The sequence below is a fragment of the Podarcis melisellensis genome (assembly GCF_964234715.1).
Source record: "Podarcis melisellensis genome assembly, chromosome: 2".
Lineage (NCBI taxonomy): Eukaryota > Metazoa > Chordata > Lepidosauria > Squamata > Lacertidae > Podarcis > Podarcis melisellensis.
Window position 1 is genome coordinate 91,782,824 of NC_138529.1, and position 16,282 is coordinate 91,799,105.

Below are 16,282 nucleotides of genomic sequence, written 5' to 3' on the forward strand. Positions count from 1 at the left end.
GATATGACATGGATTTCAGCTGTTTGTTTTTTTAAAAAAGAGTAAAAAAAATAATCAATGAAATAGTGAAAGCTCCTTCCAGGTGCCCCAGTAGGTCCTTGGATCCTGCCAAGATTTGATAAACAGTGTTCCAGCATTAATCACTTAGAAAAAAACAAAAAAGGGGTTACCTTTTGCTTTGCCGTAGCGTTTCAGTGCCTTTCTTCCAGCTAATGATAGCCTTGGGAGAGGCTTCTGGCTTGCATCCAATCGCAACTTGGCCTCCCACTTGGACAACTGACGTTTTTTTCACAGGATGTTTGGAAAAGTCAGGGGCTGAAACTAGAAATAATTTAAATTGAAAAGTGGGTGTAGAAATATGTGGCATAGCAGTTCAAAGAAAATGAACTAATGAGTTTTCATTCTTTAGCTTTGAAATGTATGGGCCTTTCCTCTTGGCTTGTCTTCTCCATGACTGATATGACTTTCATTCTCAGAACTTAGTTGTTTACATCATTCCAGTCTTCCCATTTGAAGGAATGGTTAACTTACCTAATACTCTTAACTCGGCATTGGAATAGATGGAATCGTATTGGTTTTCTGCAACGCACTGATAGAAGCCAGAGTCTGAAATGTTCAGCATAGTTATAGTAAGAGTTCCATTTTCGATTTGAAATCTTTCCTAGAAAAAGAAGGAAGAAAGGGAGCCAATATTAATACCATGAAAACCATGTTTAAAATGTTTTATTTTATTTAGTTTAAGGAGAAAGAGAAGTTGTCTCTGCTAGAGTGAAGAAAGAACATATGTCTGTGTATATAGCCTCTGTGTCAGGGTTGTCAAATTCAAATCCCCTGGGGCTTTGCTCTCTGACACGTTAGGTTTACCTGAATCAGCTGCCAATACAATTCCAGTGTACCACCCTGTATTTCCGTCATAGATACCAGGCATTATTCCTTTTAACCTGGGTTCTAGATCAGCAGGAAGGCTGGGAGTATGATGACACTTTGTTCACGTGAATCCCTGACATGATTCAATATATTTTAGGGAGTCGGCATGGGGTGCTGCAGGTTGTATTGTGGATCCTTTGAGGATCTGCTATATGTGGCCTGAGTTATGATAACTTTGTTATATGTGTTAAAAGACTTGCTGGCCGAAGAATGCAGTAGCCTTTTGACTGCTGCTGATGCAGTAATCAGTTTTGTATGTGAAAGTCTGGATGTATACTCTGAACTTATCTGAATACAAGAGCTCCCATGTACATATGAGCAAGTTGTATTTCCACCTGAATTGGGGACTGTAGAGTGTTCCAGTTGGAGGCACTGGTGCTTCTGAATACCAGCTTCTGGAGGCTGCAGGAGGGCATAGGGGTCTTGTACTTGAATTCTGCTTGCAGGTTCCCACAGACATTGGGCTGCCCCTGAGGGAACAGGATGCTGGACTAGATGGGCCATTGGCCTGTTCCAGCAGGCTGTTACATTTTTTAACCAAACTGTTAGCCATGCTTCTTTTAGAATATGCCATTCTATCTCCCATCTTCCTGGTTTTCTGCTTCATTCTTCTTAGTCAGTCAGTCAGTCAGTTAGTCAGTCAATCAGAATTCTATAGTCCCTGAGCTCAAGCTCTGGTAGTTTTCCCACCCTAAATCAAGGGTGCTGATACCTGCCTCTTGTGCATGGATGGTGCTGTTTGGGTTACATCAGGTTTCACACTCGAGAAAGTGTGTTCTCCTTCATGGAGAGCACGTGTTGCGGTGGGGTCTAACAAGACACCCACTCTAGGTTGCTGGGTGGAACCGTTTGGATGGCCATGATTGTGATTGGGCCAAGTCAGGTTGTTGGGGAGATTTTGATGTTACCATTTAGAGGGTTGGCCCAAAGGTTATATATTCTTGGCACACAATTTTTTCATCCTCTTTTGCTGCGTGATTTATTTAGAGGGTGGCTTGGGGACCCCAACACGCAAATAAGGACAAAGCATATCTTCAATTCATTGTTTTGCATGAGACAACAGTTATGTTCACCCAATGCTACACACACACACTGCTGATCTCTCTGCACTCTACACAAGTAGTGTCTCCAAGCCAGTGAGCACCCTAATTCCACAGGCTCCAAATATAGGATTGTATGGAATTGTCTTATATCGAGTCATTGGCCCATCTAGCTCATTACTGTCTACACCAGGGTTTCCCAAACTTGGGTCTCCAGCTGTTTTTGGACTACAACTCCCATCACCCCTAGCTAGCAAGACCAGTGGTCAGGGATGATGGGAACTGTAGTCCCCAAACAGCTGGAGATCCAAGTTTGGGAAGCACTGGTCTACACTGATAGGCAGCGGTTCTGGAGGATTCCAGGCAGGAGTCCCACACAGCACTACCTAGAGACGGTAGGGATTGATCCTGCATGCAAAGCAGGTACTCTATCGCTGAGTTACAGTCCTGTCTCTTTACTTGTGGAGATTGTATTCACCAAATATGCAGCCATTGGAGTAAAGGCCAACGTCTCTCTCTCCTCTCTCTCACATGCATGTTTGTTTTCTAACCATTGGTCCTGCCCCCGCCCATGTTTTCAAGCTGTTTCTATTTTATCTGGAAGCCAACTTGAGTCCCTTTTAGGGAAAAAGGTGGGATATAAAGAAATATGATAATAACGTTGGCTGGCTCCGTCCCACTGTCTCTTCCATGTGTCAGATTTGTGGAGGGTTTTGAGTAAAAACTTCTAACATTCCCTTCTGTTGAAATGAATAGAAAGGTCTGAATGCACAAGATGTCTGTGTGATCATCATGATGTGTGTAGCTCTGGTTCTGGGCATATGTGTTAAGAATCAAATGTGCATAACTGCAGGGTTTTTTAATAGTTTAAGATGATGCCAATCGAGAGAGAGAGAGAGAGAGAGAGAGAGAGAGAGAGTAGGGTAGCTGAAGAAAGGGTGACTCCTACTGATCTTTTTTAAACCAATTCTTTAGCACTCTGGTTTTCCCTTAGAGGATTCTCCCTCAAGTATTGACCCATCCCAACCTTGCTTAGCTTAAAAATTTGATGAGGACACAGCCTCAGGTTGTATGGATGGTACACAGCAATCTAATTAACAACATTCCATTACTTCTCCACTTTTTACTTCCACAGAGCTTGCTGCAAATATCTTCTGCATACTTAGTTCAACCTGCAGGCTGTTGCTGTCCTCAGAGTGAATCTTACTCTCTCTCTCTATTTTCCACCCACCGACCCACAAAATCATATGAATGTGGAACATATCAACATAGGCATTTTATTTCAGATGGAAGCTCTACTTCCTAATCCTTTTCAGCTGCTTTTTCTTTGAGTCATATAACCAATCTGATAAATAATCATCCACAAATAAAAAAAGCAATGGACAAATGAATGGACGTTGTACTCTGGCTTGATAAAGGTGTGTACAACACAGATATTTTGTTGCAGCGCTACCAGGCATTCTCCTTCAAACCATGGAGTGGAAATGGTGGATGGTGATATATTGTTCACCTTTTTATGTCATGCTAAAATTTGGAATCACTCAATGGAACCAGTTGCTGATTGATTCAAAAGAGAGTTAGATTTTCAAAGCGACAAAAGAAAAGCAGTAAAGCATCACAAAAAGCAGAATCGGTTACAAATTTTGAGCTGAAGCCAAAATGAACCCCAGATCTTACCTCTGATGCAAGGGGCTGGCCATTTTTAAACCAGCTATATGAGGGGCTTGGCTTCCCAGTTGCTTCACATTCCCAAACCAATGTGTCATAAAGAGAGAGAGAGGCATTCTCAATGCTTTTATTCCATTCAGGAGGTGCTGTTATCAATGGAAAAAAACCCACAAATTTATTGTAACTTTATTGTAGGCATCTTTACCCTAAAGCCTTGGAACAAGAGACAAATTAAAACATAAATTCAAATAAATAAGCTTATCAGAACAGCCTACTGTTTACTTCTTCAGGAGAAATGTTGTGTGTTATGAAGGTGGTCATTTCTCTGTTGTTGACTTTCTTTGTCTGTGACATTTATGTGTTATATGAGGAATTAGTACAGAAATATACCGTATTTTTCGCTCTATAACACGCACCCAACCATAACACGCACGTAGTTTTTAGAGAAGGAAAATCCGTAGGCATGCCACCCGTAGGCATTCCCTCCATAACACGCACAGACATTTCCCCTTACTTTCTAGGAGGAAAAAAGTGAGTGTTATGGTGCAAAAAATACGGTACATTTAACAGTGGATATATAGCATAATCCAGTGTTAAATGTATAATAAAGACACGGGTGGCGCTGTGGGTTAAACCACAGAGCCTAGGACTTGCCAATCAGAAGGTTGGCGGTTCGAATCCCCGTGCTGGGGTGAGCTCCCGTTGCTCGGTCCCTCCTCCTGCCAACCTAGCAGTTCAAAAGCACGTCAAAGTGCAAGTAGATAAATAGGTACCGCTCCAGCGGAAAGGTAAACGGCGTTTCCGTGCGCTGCTCTGGTTTGCCAGAAGCGGCTTAGTCATGCTGGCCACATGAGCCGGAAGTTGTACGCCGGCTCCCTTGGCCAATAAAGCGAGATGAGCACCGCAACCCCAGAGTTGGTCACGACTGGACCTAATGTCAGGGGTCCCTTTACCTTATACAGCATAATAAAATCTAAAACCCCATTTGGAATGGCAGCGACCAGGAAATCTATGCTAAGACATATGCACACATTACCCTTCACTCTGACTTTAGTGCATTTTCACCCTGGTCTTTGAATCCATGTACACAACATCACCCACAATTACCCACAGTCCACTGGTATATATAATGGAGGAGCATCCCACTTCCCACCCAGCTACCACTTGCAGCCTGCCCATTACAATCCCCTTCATGTTTTCTTAGAATTCAGCCCCATTAAATTCAAATTCAGCCCCTTGTAAGTGGGTTAGGATCTCATTCATTTTAAAACAAGAGGAGGTGGGGGAGAGATGCAGGCTAATCTCCACAAACAAGAATAGGGGGGAATCTGTCTCACTCACTCATTTTGATTATGGAAAGTGCCAACACCAGATGGAGTGGAAACACATCATATGTGACGTGTGTAGCAGGATTTGTAAAATCAAAATGAAATGCGGCAAGGTAGAAAAAACAAAAACCAGTCTCAATGTATTTTAAGGCTGTAATGTGTGCTACCCTGGGTTGCATCCCATTATGACACCTGTGATATAATGTATTCCTTGATCAAGCAGAGGTTTCTGTTAGCAGAATGATGCAGGGGTATGATTTTTGCTCATCTCCCTTCACTCTGCAGTCCCCCGGCCCTCCAAAATCTGCTCCATAAGGCTGGGGGAATCTTTTAAACAGCATGATAGGTAGGAATAGTCTAATAACTGAGAAAGAAAGGGGGAGATTCATGAAAATTACATCCTACACCTACATTTTTTTACATTTTTTTGTCTCATTGCCCCTCTACTGAAAGATCCTCCTTTCCGTGGAGAAACACAATTGGAGAGTATCTTCTTTGTAAGCATTTGACCTTAGCTTTGCTTTCTGGCATAGGCAACATAATTTTGGAGTATAAGGAAAGAGCATAATTTTAAAGGTTTGAATACAAAGTGATTTCCTATACATCAATTGACTTTTATTGGTTACATAGAATTGTAATGCAGGAATCTTTTGCCCAGCTTGGGGCCCGAACGCATAACCCTGAGAATAAGAGTCTCATGGTCTATGAACTGAGCTATTATGTTCAGTAATGGAGCTTTATGGAACTATCAGCCTGACCCATAGACTGTAGGCAAAAGCTTTGGTATGGGGCTTGAGATAAAGCTGGGGGTGGGTGGGGTGGAAATAGAAAATCAGAAAACACAAAAATGAATGCTCTTCTGAATCCCCTGCCCCCTGCAATAATTTCCCAGCTCCTTCTTCCAGCCCAATCATCAATCCATCCACTTCTTTTTCTTGCTTGGAACACTGAACTGTTTTAAGCATGGGTGGCTCTAAATGGTGGCAAATGTGGGTATTTTCTCAGGTACCAATAAAAGGTCCACTGCCTCAAGGTTTCTATTTCCATTTTGTACCGGTTTTGCTTGACCTTTAATTATCTTGAAATAAAATATATAAAGAAATAAAATAATTGTCCAGTAGCACCTTAGAGACCAACTAAGTTTGTTCTTGGTATATGCTTTTGTGTGCATGCACAGAGAACAAACTTAGTTGGTTTCTAAGATGCTACTGGACATTTTTAAATAAATAAATAAATAAATAAATAAATAAATAAATAAATAAATATTGACTGCGTAAGACCAACACGGCTACCTGCCTGTATCTTGAAATTGATTAAGATTCATTGCAGTCAGCCATATCCCTAAATATTTCACCTTTTTGCCTAATTCTTTGCTTACCTTCCCCGTTTCTAGGACATGCTGACAGTGCCTTTTCCAAAAAGCCCTCCACCATCACCACAAACCACTGGGATCTTCTTCCTTGTTTAGTCCTGTCTTTCCCAACCTGTTGCCCTCTATCTGTCTGGGGGAACTCAATTTCCATAATCCCCCACCAGCATAGCCCATGGTCAGGAGTCATGGGAATTATAGCCTGAAAATCTGCTGGGCACAAAGTTAAGGAGCTCTGTCACGGATAAACGGGGGGAAGGTAAAGGTTAAGGGACCCCTGACCATTAGGTCCAGTCATGACCGACTCTGGGGTTACGGCGCTCATCTCACTTTATTGGCCGAGGGAGCCGGTGTACAGCTTCCGGGTCATGTGGCCAGCATGACTAAGCCGCTTCTGGTGAACCAGAGCAGCACACGGAAACACCTTTTACCCTCCCGCCGGAGTGGTACCTATTTATCTACTTGCACTTTGATGTGCTTTTGAACTGCTAGGTTGGCAGGAGCAGGCACTGAGCAACGGGAGCTCACCCCGTCGCGGGGATTCGAACCGCCGACCTTCTGATAGGCAAGTCCTAGACTCTGTGGTTTAACCCACAGTGCCACCCCTGTCCCTTAACGGGGGGAAGAGGAGATGACAAAATTTATCTCAGCCACTTAATATTTTGTATGTATGAAACCACTTTCCCCCTCCATTTTTCTTTGTATTTACCTTTGTAGCCCTAGGATTCTATGAGCTACATTTTTAGTCTACCACTGATGCACAATATTTCATATTCACTGAATTCTGAACAACATTTCAGCTCACCAGTCATTTTATTATTTTTGTCCTTGATTTCTTCCTGTGAGGACTAAACAAAGGGTGTAAGTAGTATTTCTCAATAGTGCTGGTATTCTATCTGGAAATAATTCAATTTTCTCACCATATATAAGCAGCTGGCCTTTTGCAGCATTCCTTCCCCGAATGTTTCCTGCAATGCATTCATAGGAGCCTTCATCTTCTTGCTGAAAGTCTGGGATTTCAAGGATTCCTTTGGATGTGTGGATTTTTCTAGCCAATGGGCTACCATCAGGTTTCCTCCAGATGATACTGGGAACTGGACTAAATGAATATAAGTCATTAGAAAACGTAAGAGCCTACGTAATACTTTTTATATGAAGGGAGAAAGTAAATCCTTGAACTTTTGAAATTATCAGCAACCACCAAAAAACTTAAGAAGTTATTTGATGTTATATACAGTATAAGGTGGTGGTGGGGGAGAGGTTCCATTTCAAACTGAAATACACAACTATTCCTAAAATCTGTCAAGGCTCCATTTTCCAAATGTTTGGTGCTACTGAGAGCCTGTGAGGTGCAGTGGTTAGAGTCTCGGCCTAAGATCTGGGAGATACAGGTTTCAAATCTCCCCCTTGGCCATGAAGCTCACTGTGTGACCTTGGGCCAGTGACTGCCTCTCAGCTTAACCAACCTCACAGTGTTTGTTGTGGAGATTACATGACGATGGGGAGAACCATGTTCCTCATCTTGAGCTCCTCAGAGAAAAAGGTGGGATGTGAATGCACTAAGTAAATGATTTGTAGGGAAATTGAAAAGGGAGAGCAGCTGTTTGCAGTCATTGCACAAAACAGACTTGAGAAGGAATCCAGAAATATACTTTTACCCGTATGGTAGAATTTCCAAAAAGCTCTAACGTTGCAATTGTAAATTGCCAACATTGTAAAGACTGTAAACTGTAAAGACTGTTGATGTTATCCAGGCATGAGATTTGATAGGATACAGCTTACTTTGTCAGGTGTAAACTGCAACCCATGGATTTCCACAAATATACACACACACACACACACACACACATGCTTGCAAACATGACATGAAGCATGATGTTTTATTTTCACAATAAGCCTGCTTAATGACAAGATCTAGGAGTAGAGATCCTAGAAGCCTTGCTACTGTTGCTGAGATGCACTTGAAATGTCTAAGAGGAAGCAAAGCACAGCGTTGAAGGTGCCTTAAAGATAATCTAACTCAAATCCATCCCCTCAGGCAGGAACAAGAAATGTGAATCTGCAGAGAGAATAGCGCAGAGAAGGAAACCACACGCAAACTCACCTCAAACTGGTTGCATTTTACAACAAACAAAAGCTTTACTCTGTTTGAGTGGATCACTACAAATCAAACCTATGGAACATTAGACATGACACTAAAAGAGGAAGCTGAGAATAATAAATTACAAGCAAAAGGCAAAGGAGTGATGAGCAGAAGGAGGGGCCTAGAGAGACTGGAATAAGGAGAACTTTTATCGACAAGGGAGAGCAATGCTTTGTTTTGCATTTTTATAGCTTTTTATCATTTTAATTTATATTTAGATCAATGTTCTTTATATGATAAAACACTCAAGTGTGAACATGGCTATAAATACTTCTAGAGTTTCTGGCAACATCAGAAAACACACAAGGCTCACTTTCTTGATTTATTATGTCACCAGAACACTTTGAAATATTAATAGTCTTGCATTTCACGGCAGCCTTTCATGCTCCTGCAAAGGAAAATAAGCTGCTTTGCTGCAGCAGAAAAACTGAAAAATGAATGCCTTCAGAACAGCTTTTAACAGAGACTTTGAGGCAGTGTTGGCAATAACGCTGTTGCCGCCGCTGCCACAGAAAGAAATATGCAAAGTTTCAGATGTGATGCAAATCTATCTGACACAAACTGTTCTGATTCATGTAAATAATCCCAATAAAAAGTGTTGGTTGGGTAGATGGTGGCCATTGTCTGGCTCTCCATATTTTATTGAGCAACTTGGGGCTTTGAGTTTGCACAATCCACTTCCAAGGTGCAGTAGGAAGTAGGCACATGGGCCAGTGTCCCACTACATGGAATCAGCTGCAGGTTTTACTAGTGTTTGAATCCTGAATAATATTGTATAGAAGAAGTGGTTCCCAACTGGTCATTCGTGGACCACAGGGGGGCCTTGTAACCCACCCAAAGGGGTCTGTGGCACCATTCACATAACAAAAACTACCATAGAGATAACAAAATTTTCAAAAGCAGGAGGTCCATGGCTTTGCTTTTGAAAAACAGGAGGGTCAGCCTACACTTGAGTAGGCATGTTCTCTCCCTCCTGGTCGATCGTTTGGGAGCTTCAAAAGCTTTCTTCAGCCTGAACATCACAGCAACTGATGCCAACAGACATCGGCACACTTAGGGATCCGCCGAGTTTGTGCACCTTGCATGACAGAGCTCAGCAACTCAGCATTTTGGCTAATCTACTTTATTTACATATAAACACACACGGAGCACTGCAACATGGCTCCCTCTCTCTCTAGACAGCAAAGAGAGAAAGAACAAAGGACAATAGTCCCACTTCATGGAACACAATAACACAAACATCCTGTCTTTGTCACTTCCCACTCTGTGGAGTCAAAACATACACCGTCATGTGAAAGACAACAATCCCATGACTGCAATCATGGAGCAGGACTTCTAACTCTTAGCTAATTGGGAACCACTGCTATATGGAGATAGAAACCAATAAGCAGAAGTAATATTATTCTTGTAGCAGGTGTGCATTTGTTTTTCTCCTTCCTCAAGGAAAACACTCCCAAAAGGAGCAGGTTGAGGGGAGGACCATGTGTGTGTGTGGGGGAGCCCTGATGGATCTTCATACAAAGCTCTTCAACCTTTGTATAAGGAGTGTGGGCAGGTAAGGTGGTTGGGGAGAGAAACAGCAGGTTCACTGAGGCATTATTGGGTTAAGGATACCCTTTAGTGATTTGCCAGGCAGTAGGACTGGTGGGACTTATGGGGGATGTCCTTTAAGGCCCAACATGCACATTTTGTGTGAATGCTGGACAGTAGCACCCAGATTGGAATTCACATTCAAGGCTCACCTAGTAATCAAGCCCCCCGCTGCTGCCCAGTTTGCTGGGGAGTCACCGTCTGCAACTGTATGACATGCTAAAGGATCTGAAGGGATGCTGCTCTACCAGAATTAACTAAAATTCTCACTTGTCTGTACTTTCTGAATTTGGTTGATTGGTTAAATTGTTTGCAGTTCTTCCAAGCTGTTATATTAAGAAATATGGCCATTATCCTAATGTTTCGTCTCATGAGTCTTCTTGGCAGGTGTGATCCATTGTAAGTACAACATCTTTTCCCGGGGCTCTGCACTTTTGAAGCACTCTGATATTTAAGCAATACTATCTTCCTATCAGTTTTGTACAGTGGATGCTCGGATTGCAAATGTGATCCATGCGGGATGCACGTTCGCAATCCGTCTGCTCATGCACGGGTTGCGATTCGGCGCTTCTGCACATGCACAAAGCGCAATTTAGCGCTTCTGTGCATGCACGACCGCCAAAAACCGGAAGTAACCGTTTCCGGTTCTTCCGGGTTTCAGCGGTCCGCAACCCAAAAAAACGCAACCTGAAGCGGCTGTAACCCGAGGTATGACTCTATAACATTTGAATTGTTTATGTTTGTGTTATATTTTAGGGGGGTGTTACTGGTTGCTCTGAATGCTATTTTATAGTGGAATGATGGGGTATAACTTGTTTTACTAAATAAAACAAATACAATTGCTTAACCTTCTGGCTTTTTGCTTGTGGAAATCCAAAACACCTTTCCACTGGAGAACTTGGGGCTCATGCTACTTTTGTAGACTTGGCCCAGACCTAATCAATGTCTACAGAATTGAAAAACCCACAACTCTACAGTATTGTGATCCTACAAAGCTGCTTTATTCTGTGCTAGACAACTAGTCTATTTCAGGAGCAAGGAACCTCCAACCCACAGATGAAACTTGGTCCACCAAGAGTTTGAATTTGGCCCACAAGGCCTTCTTCCACCAACCATACCCATGTATCTCACACCTGACACAAGAGCATTCTCTCCTGACACAGTTTTGCAGAGCCAAAAAGCAGCCTGGCCACTCCATCTAGTCCAGTAGGATCTATTCTGACTGGCAAACATTTCAGACAGACATATTGTTAGCACCAGTACCTGCAGGGACAACTCAGATAATATTGTAAACTTGGGTAACAATTATGCTGCCCAATGAGTGGAAGAGCTGCTACTCAGAAGTAGGGCACTCCATGCAAAAGGACCCGGGTTCAGTTCCTGACATCTCCTGGTAGGTCTGGGGTAGACTAATGCCTGAAACCTAGGAGAGCCACTGGGCTCTTCCTTAATCCATAAGTGAATGGAATGAGGGGGGAAAGACTGCAGTATGTGAAAAAATGGCAGGGGAACTGTTCTCAGGTTCTGTGACCAGGGAAACTCTTCCCTCTGTGAGAGTTTTCAAGAATAAAATGGTGCCTCTTGAATTCTAGCATTTCATGCCATTGTTGGTACTAGCTATTGGGTGTGTTTGATCTGTCCCCAGCTAACGCTGTAACTAGAGATCCTGGGGACTTGGCTTGAAACCTGATCCATGCAAAGTTTGTGTTCCATCCAGCCCTTCACTGTCAGTTGTTATTTTTCATTTCTAATGTAGACTTGGGCATCCATACCAAGAAGCGCTGCTCTAATTGGAACTCGTTTTTCAAACTTCTATCATCTCTTGTATGACTGTGAAACATTTTCTGATCAGGTCAAAGCAGAGATGTAATTGGAGTAGACTTGTAGTAGATTGATATAGATCATGGGTGGCATTCTTGAGGGTATTACAGGCTTTTAAACCAATGTCACATATTTTAGCCACAGGCAAATGACTTCTTTTCATTAAAACTGGTTACAGAATTTGATTCCAAGCCCATCGTCGATTTTGATGGTGTTTTGTTTTGTTTGTTTAAAAACAGCAGGAACTCTCAACAATTAAATTAAAAACACTCATTTTAGTAGAGGATGGGGGAAATTAAGAACTCACCACCTGCACTTATCTTACCCAGAAATGAGCCATTTACATACTTTTCTAAGCTCTGTAAACTGCACAGTCTTTTTAAAATGTGACTTCTGGAATAAGACAAAGTTGGCAATGAACCACCAAAGCTAGAGGCGGCACTCCATGAGGAGAAGCCTCTTCTGTCAGGCTGTCAGCTCAGGTTTACTGTGTCCTGCGATGAGGCTGTCCTCTTGTTTCCTTTTCCATATCAAATACTCATAATTACTTCCTCAGGGATCTTTCCCAACAAATCCTTTCCTCCTCCTCCTCCTCCTCTCCCTTCTCCCTTTCCTTCTTTTGTGTGTGCCTGTGTATTTTTATTCTTTTCCATGAGACTAAAGCTGTATGACACATAAAGGCAGTATGTGCATTACCATTGCTTTACTTAGATAAGTTGTTGCGTTAAACACTTAGCTGTGCTTTATTCTCTCCCAAGGATAATGGCTTTGTGCTGAGCTGCAAGAAATGATACAAGAATCAAGAGAGTGATAAGGAGTTCTAGGCAGGGGTGGATTATCAATTGTGCTGCAGAGTAGGGCGGCCCCAACTAAACCAGGACACTTTGCTGTGGTATAATATCTGGAATTCCCATTGCTGCCTGCATTTGGGTTCATGCATCTTTGCTGCAACTCTCCATCTGTTCCCTTTGCGCTAATAGAAGGCAAGCAGAAGCCATAATCCCAGTATGACAATGTATAGAGAAATGGTAGGCTGCTTATCATGAAGAGGAGAATATCTTTTGTACTGCAGAAATATTGAGGTCAGGCTGTAGTAGACAGGAACAAAGAGGATTCTCTCTGAATGTGTATGGATATGCCCATTTGACAGGTGAAGGCTAGCAAATGAGAACATGTGGTGCATGCTGCAAAGACAGGATGCCTTTATATATGGGTCAACAGATGGATTCAGGGGCCTTTTACCTGATGAGTATTAGGATATTGCTGAACAGTTTTCAATATTAGAATATTGCTGAACAGCTTTCAATATTATCTTGCTGAAAAGAAACCAATTCCACAGGTTCCACAAACTTCCTATTGTCCCACAACATCACACCCAAAATGCAGCGTTCACATGTTTTCGTGTGTGGAGGAAATGTACAAGATGCTGACACTGAGAAAGCTTGTGTGTCTCCTGGACAACATGAAGGCTGTGTTTTGGTTCCAAACAGCTGGGGAAGAAAAGAAAGTGCAATGAATTTGTTTGTGCTGTTCAAAGAAAAGCCCAAAGCCAACACTACGTCACTTAGCCAATCCCCAGCAATTCTGGGTAGAGACTATTATCACAGAGTGCTGTGTGGGATCAATAAGGATGCTTTAGGAAGTTGATCTTTATGAATTTTGATATGAATTGACCTGATCTGGTGTCAGGTAGCCAGGCAAGGCTTACCTTCCCCCTCTCTGTAGATAAAGCGTGTTCTCCTTCATGGAGAGCACATGTTGCGGTGGGGGCCGACAGGGCACTCCAAAGTTGTGGGGCGGGCTAATCGATCATTGGCCACTGTTGTGATTGGGCTTCCCTTGTTGTTGGGAAGAAGTTAATGTTGCCATTTGTTGATTGACATCCAGAAATGTTAAAACTCCCTGCATGAGGTGTAGAGCTTCCTCTTTTCGCCCCGTGCATCAGATTGCCTGTCCCTCCCTCCCTCCCTTTAGGGTTCTTTGCTTTGACCTTGCTATGCCTGTCATGGGGTCGTCTGCTCTTGGGGCAGGGGCCCAGTAGGAATTTTGTCTATCTGGCTGATTGGCTGGTGCCATTTGGTTTTTGCCTACTGCGTAGCAAATCGTCACAACTTGTAAGGTTGCAGTTAGGCATTGGTTTATGGTTTGATTGGTTGAGGGGCATGGATTGGCTGTGCCTGCCCCTCTAATGCGGCTGCTGCAAGGGATTCTGTTAAAGGAGTACAGGGGCTCACTATTGCTTTTGTCCGAACCCTGTCAAGGGGCTAGAGCCACATAAGAGCTCCTGGTTGCATTTGGGGAGGGCTGAGGGCAGGCTCCCTGCTCCGTCGCCCCCCCAAATGTATTCCCCCTTTCTGACTTTCGCAGGCGTGCGGAATGTCAGTCTGTCCCCCACTGGGGGGGGGCAGATAGTCACAACCAATGCCTAAGCAACCACTCACATTTTTGTATTTTAATAAAGTTGTGGCCAAAATTATGCCAAAAACCTTAAACAAAATTTCTGTGTGATGTGTGAGTTATTTGGGGTGGCCCTGGGGATCTCGACACACAACAGCACAAAGTGAAAGCAGTCTTTTGCAGCAAGAGAGAGGTTTCTTGAACACAGCACGAGCATTCAGGATCCGTTCTCCTCACCATATGATCCCTCCACCACTGAGCCTTCCGAGAAGCTACCCTATCCAGATGCCGGGCTCTAGGGGCTCATGGCCTGATCACTTTCTAGTGAGGAAGATTCAGCCAGCTCTCTCTCTTCCCGTTCCTCTCCCCTTGGTTGTTCTTTTCCCAGCCTAGCCCAACTGTCAGTTTATGAACTGTGTTCTTCCACAAAGCATTGCTCTAGGTCGATATTATCCTCCTGCTCCAGAGGAGCTTCAGGATCAGGCCCTTGCACAGAGGGAGATGGCGGTTCCCACCATTCTTCCTCAGAGCAATACACTTTAGTCCGGTTCCTGACATCTGGTCAGAATCTATGAACTGATCTTCCTGGACTGGACTAATGGAACTGGACTAATGGACTAATGGATCAGAACTGAATCTGCACTTCTAAGATGTTTCTATGAAGTTCTTGACTGATTACCGGTATATATCATCAAAATACACTTCATAATATGTATTTTGCAAGAAAAATACAGTTTTAAATGCCTATTTGGAAAGTAAAAAATACTTATTTGAAAGTTATTTAAATGTACATTTTTGCAAAAAAATAAAAAATAAATAAACCCCAGGTCAATGCAAAAATGGGATGGAGCCAAATTATGCACACAGGTCATATCTGCATATACATTTAAAGCAGTGTCATACCAATTTCAACAGTCATGGCTTCCCCCAAAGAATCCTGGGAACTATAATTTGTTAAGGCTACTCTTAGAGTTGTTCATACATTCCTAGAACAATATAAGAACAACTACGAAAATAATGGCATTCACCTGGCCTCAGGTTCATGTGAAGAGGTTACAGTCATTTATACCCTTACATGGAAATGTCTTATATGAATCAATTGGACTCCTGAGTAAATATACTTGGAATGAGATTTTGGTTCTGAAGCTGTGGCGACACATGACTCTCAATTCATTATGAAAGGCCTGCTTAGCAGTGATCCATTGCAACTAAGAAGTGGAAATATTTTAACAAGGGGGAAAAAGAACTCTTGCAAAAAGACCACATTAAAATTTCATATCCAAAGAGAGAGGTTTTGCTACTGTTCATTTTAATAAGAGTCCATGTTTTATGAGATAATTTAAAGACACTGGAAAAACAGTGTTTGAATTAAGGGCAGATTTCACTTTATTACTTCAGTTCTACAAATACCCATTAGTAAGTAATTCCATACTCTAGTGTTTATACGTTGTGTCTAATAATATAATCAGAAAAAATAACCTTTGCTAACAACAGTATATTGTATGTTTCTCCCCTGATACTGGATGCGATAGTGATTCGGAAGAAAAGCATATAACTGGGCAAAATATGCTTGAAATACTTATGGGATACTTTTCGACATGAAGTTAATATTTGCAATATTCAAACTTTACAGGGTTTTTCAATTATGCCAGTCCAATTTTTTAATGAGAAATTTCAAAGCAAAATTTCAATTCCCATTTTGAAGAACAAACCCTGAAGACGTTCAGAACTGGAATTCTTGCCAGAAGCTTGACTGCTTTGATTTAGGCCAGCTTCAACTTGAATTTCCCGCAAGCTGTCAACTTTCAGACACTAAAATGTTATTGCAATGTACCCAATGCTGGTGAAGTCTTGTTTGGCCACCCTAAGCACATTAGGGGGGTTCTCTGAACCCTATGTAGTATATTTGGAGAGGGATTGGGAGGGAGGGGACGCACATGAGAAGTGGGAAAGGAAATTCTGTTGCATAGCCAAAAGTCCTGGTGCAAGTACTTCTAAA

The 16,282-nt window shown here is 42.5% G+C and overlaps 1 protein-coding gene across 7 annotated transcripts in view; it reads right to left on the minus strand.

Annotated features, from left to right (window-relative positions):
- Nucleotides 1-16,282, minus strand: part of CNTN6 (contactin 6) — a 196,966-nt gene that overhangs the window by 52,631 nt on the left and 128,053 nt on the right. For all 7 annotated transcript variants that reach the window (XR_014165831.1, XM_081901481.1, XM_081901480.1 and 4 more), the window contains 4 exons: nucleotides 7,253-7,431; nucleotides 3,645-3,781; nucleotides 532-661; nucleotides 171-321 (listed from right to left, as the gene is read on the minus strand). Coding sequence is in view for 6 of the 7 variants with exons in the window: in XM_081901481.1 (XP_081757607.1) it covers nucleotides 171-321; nucleotides 532-661; nucleotides 3,645-3,781; nucleotides 7,253-7,431 (597 nt within the window). In the remaining variant the exon portion in view is untranslated. The remainder of the gene's footprint in view (nucleotides 1-170; nucleotides 322-531; nucleotides 662-3,644; nucleotides 3,782-7,252; nucleotides 7,432-16,282) is intronic.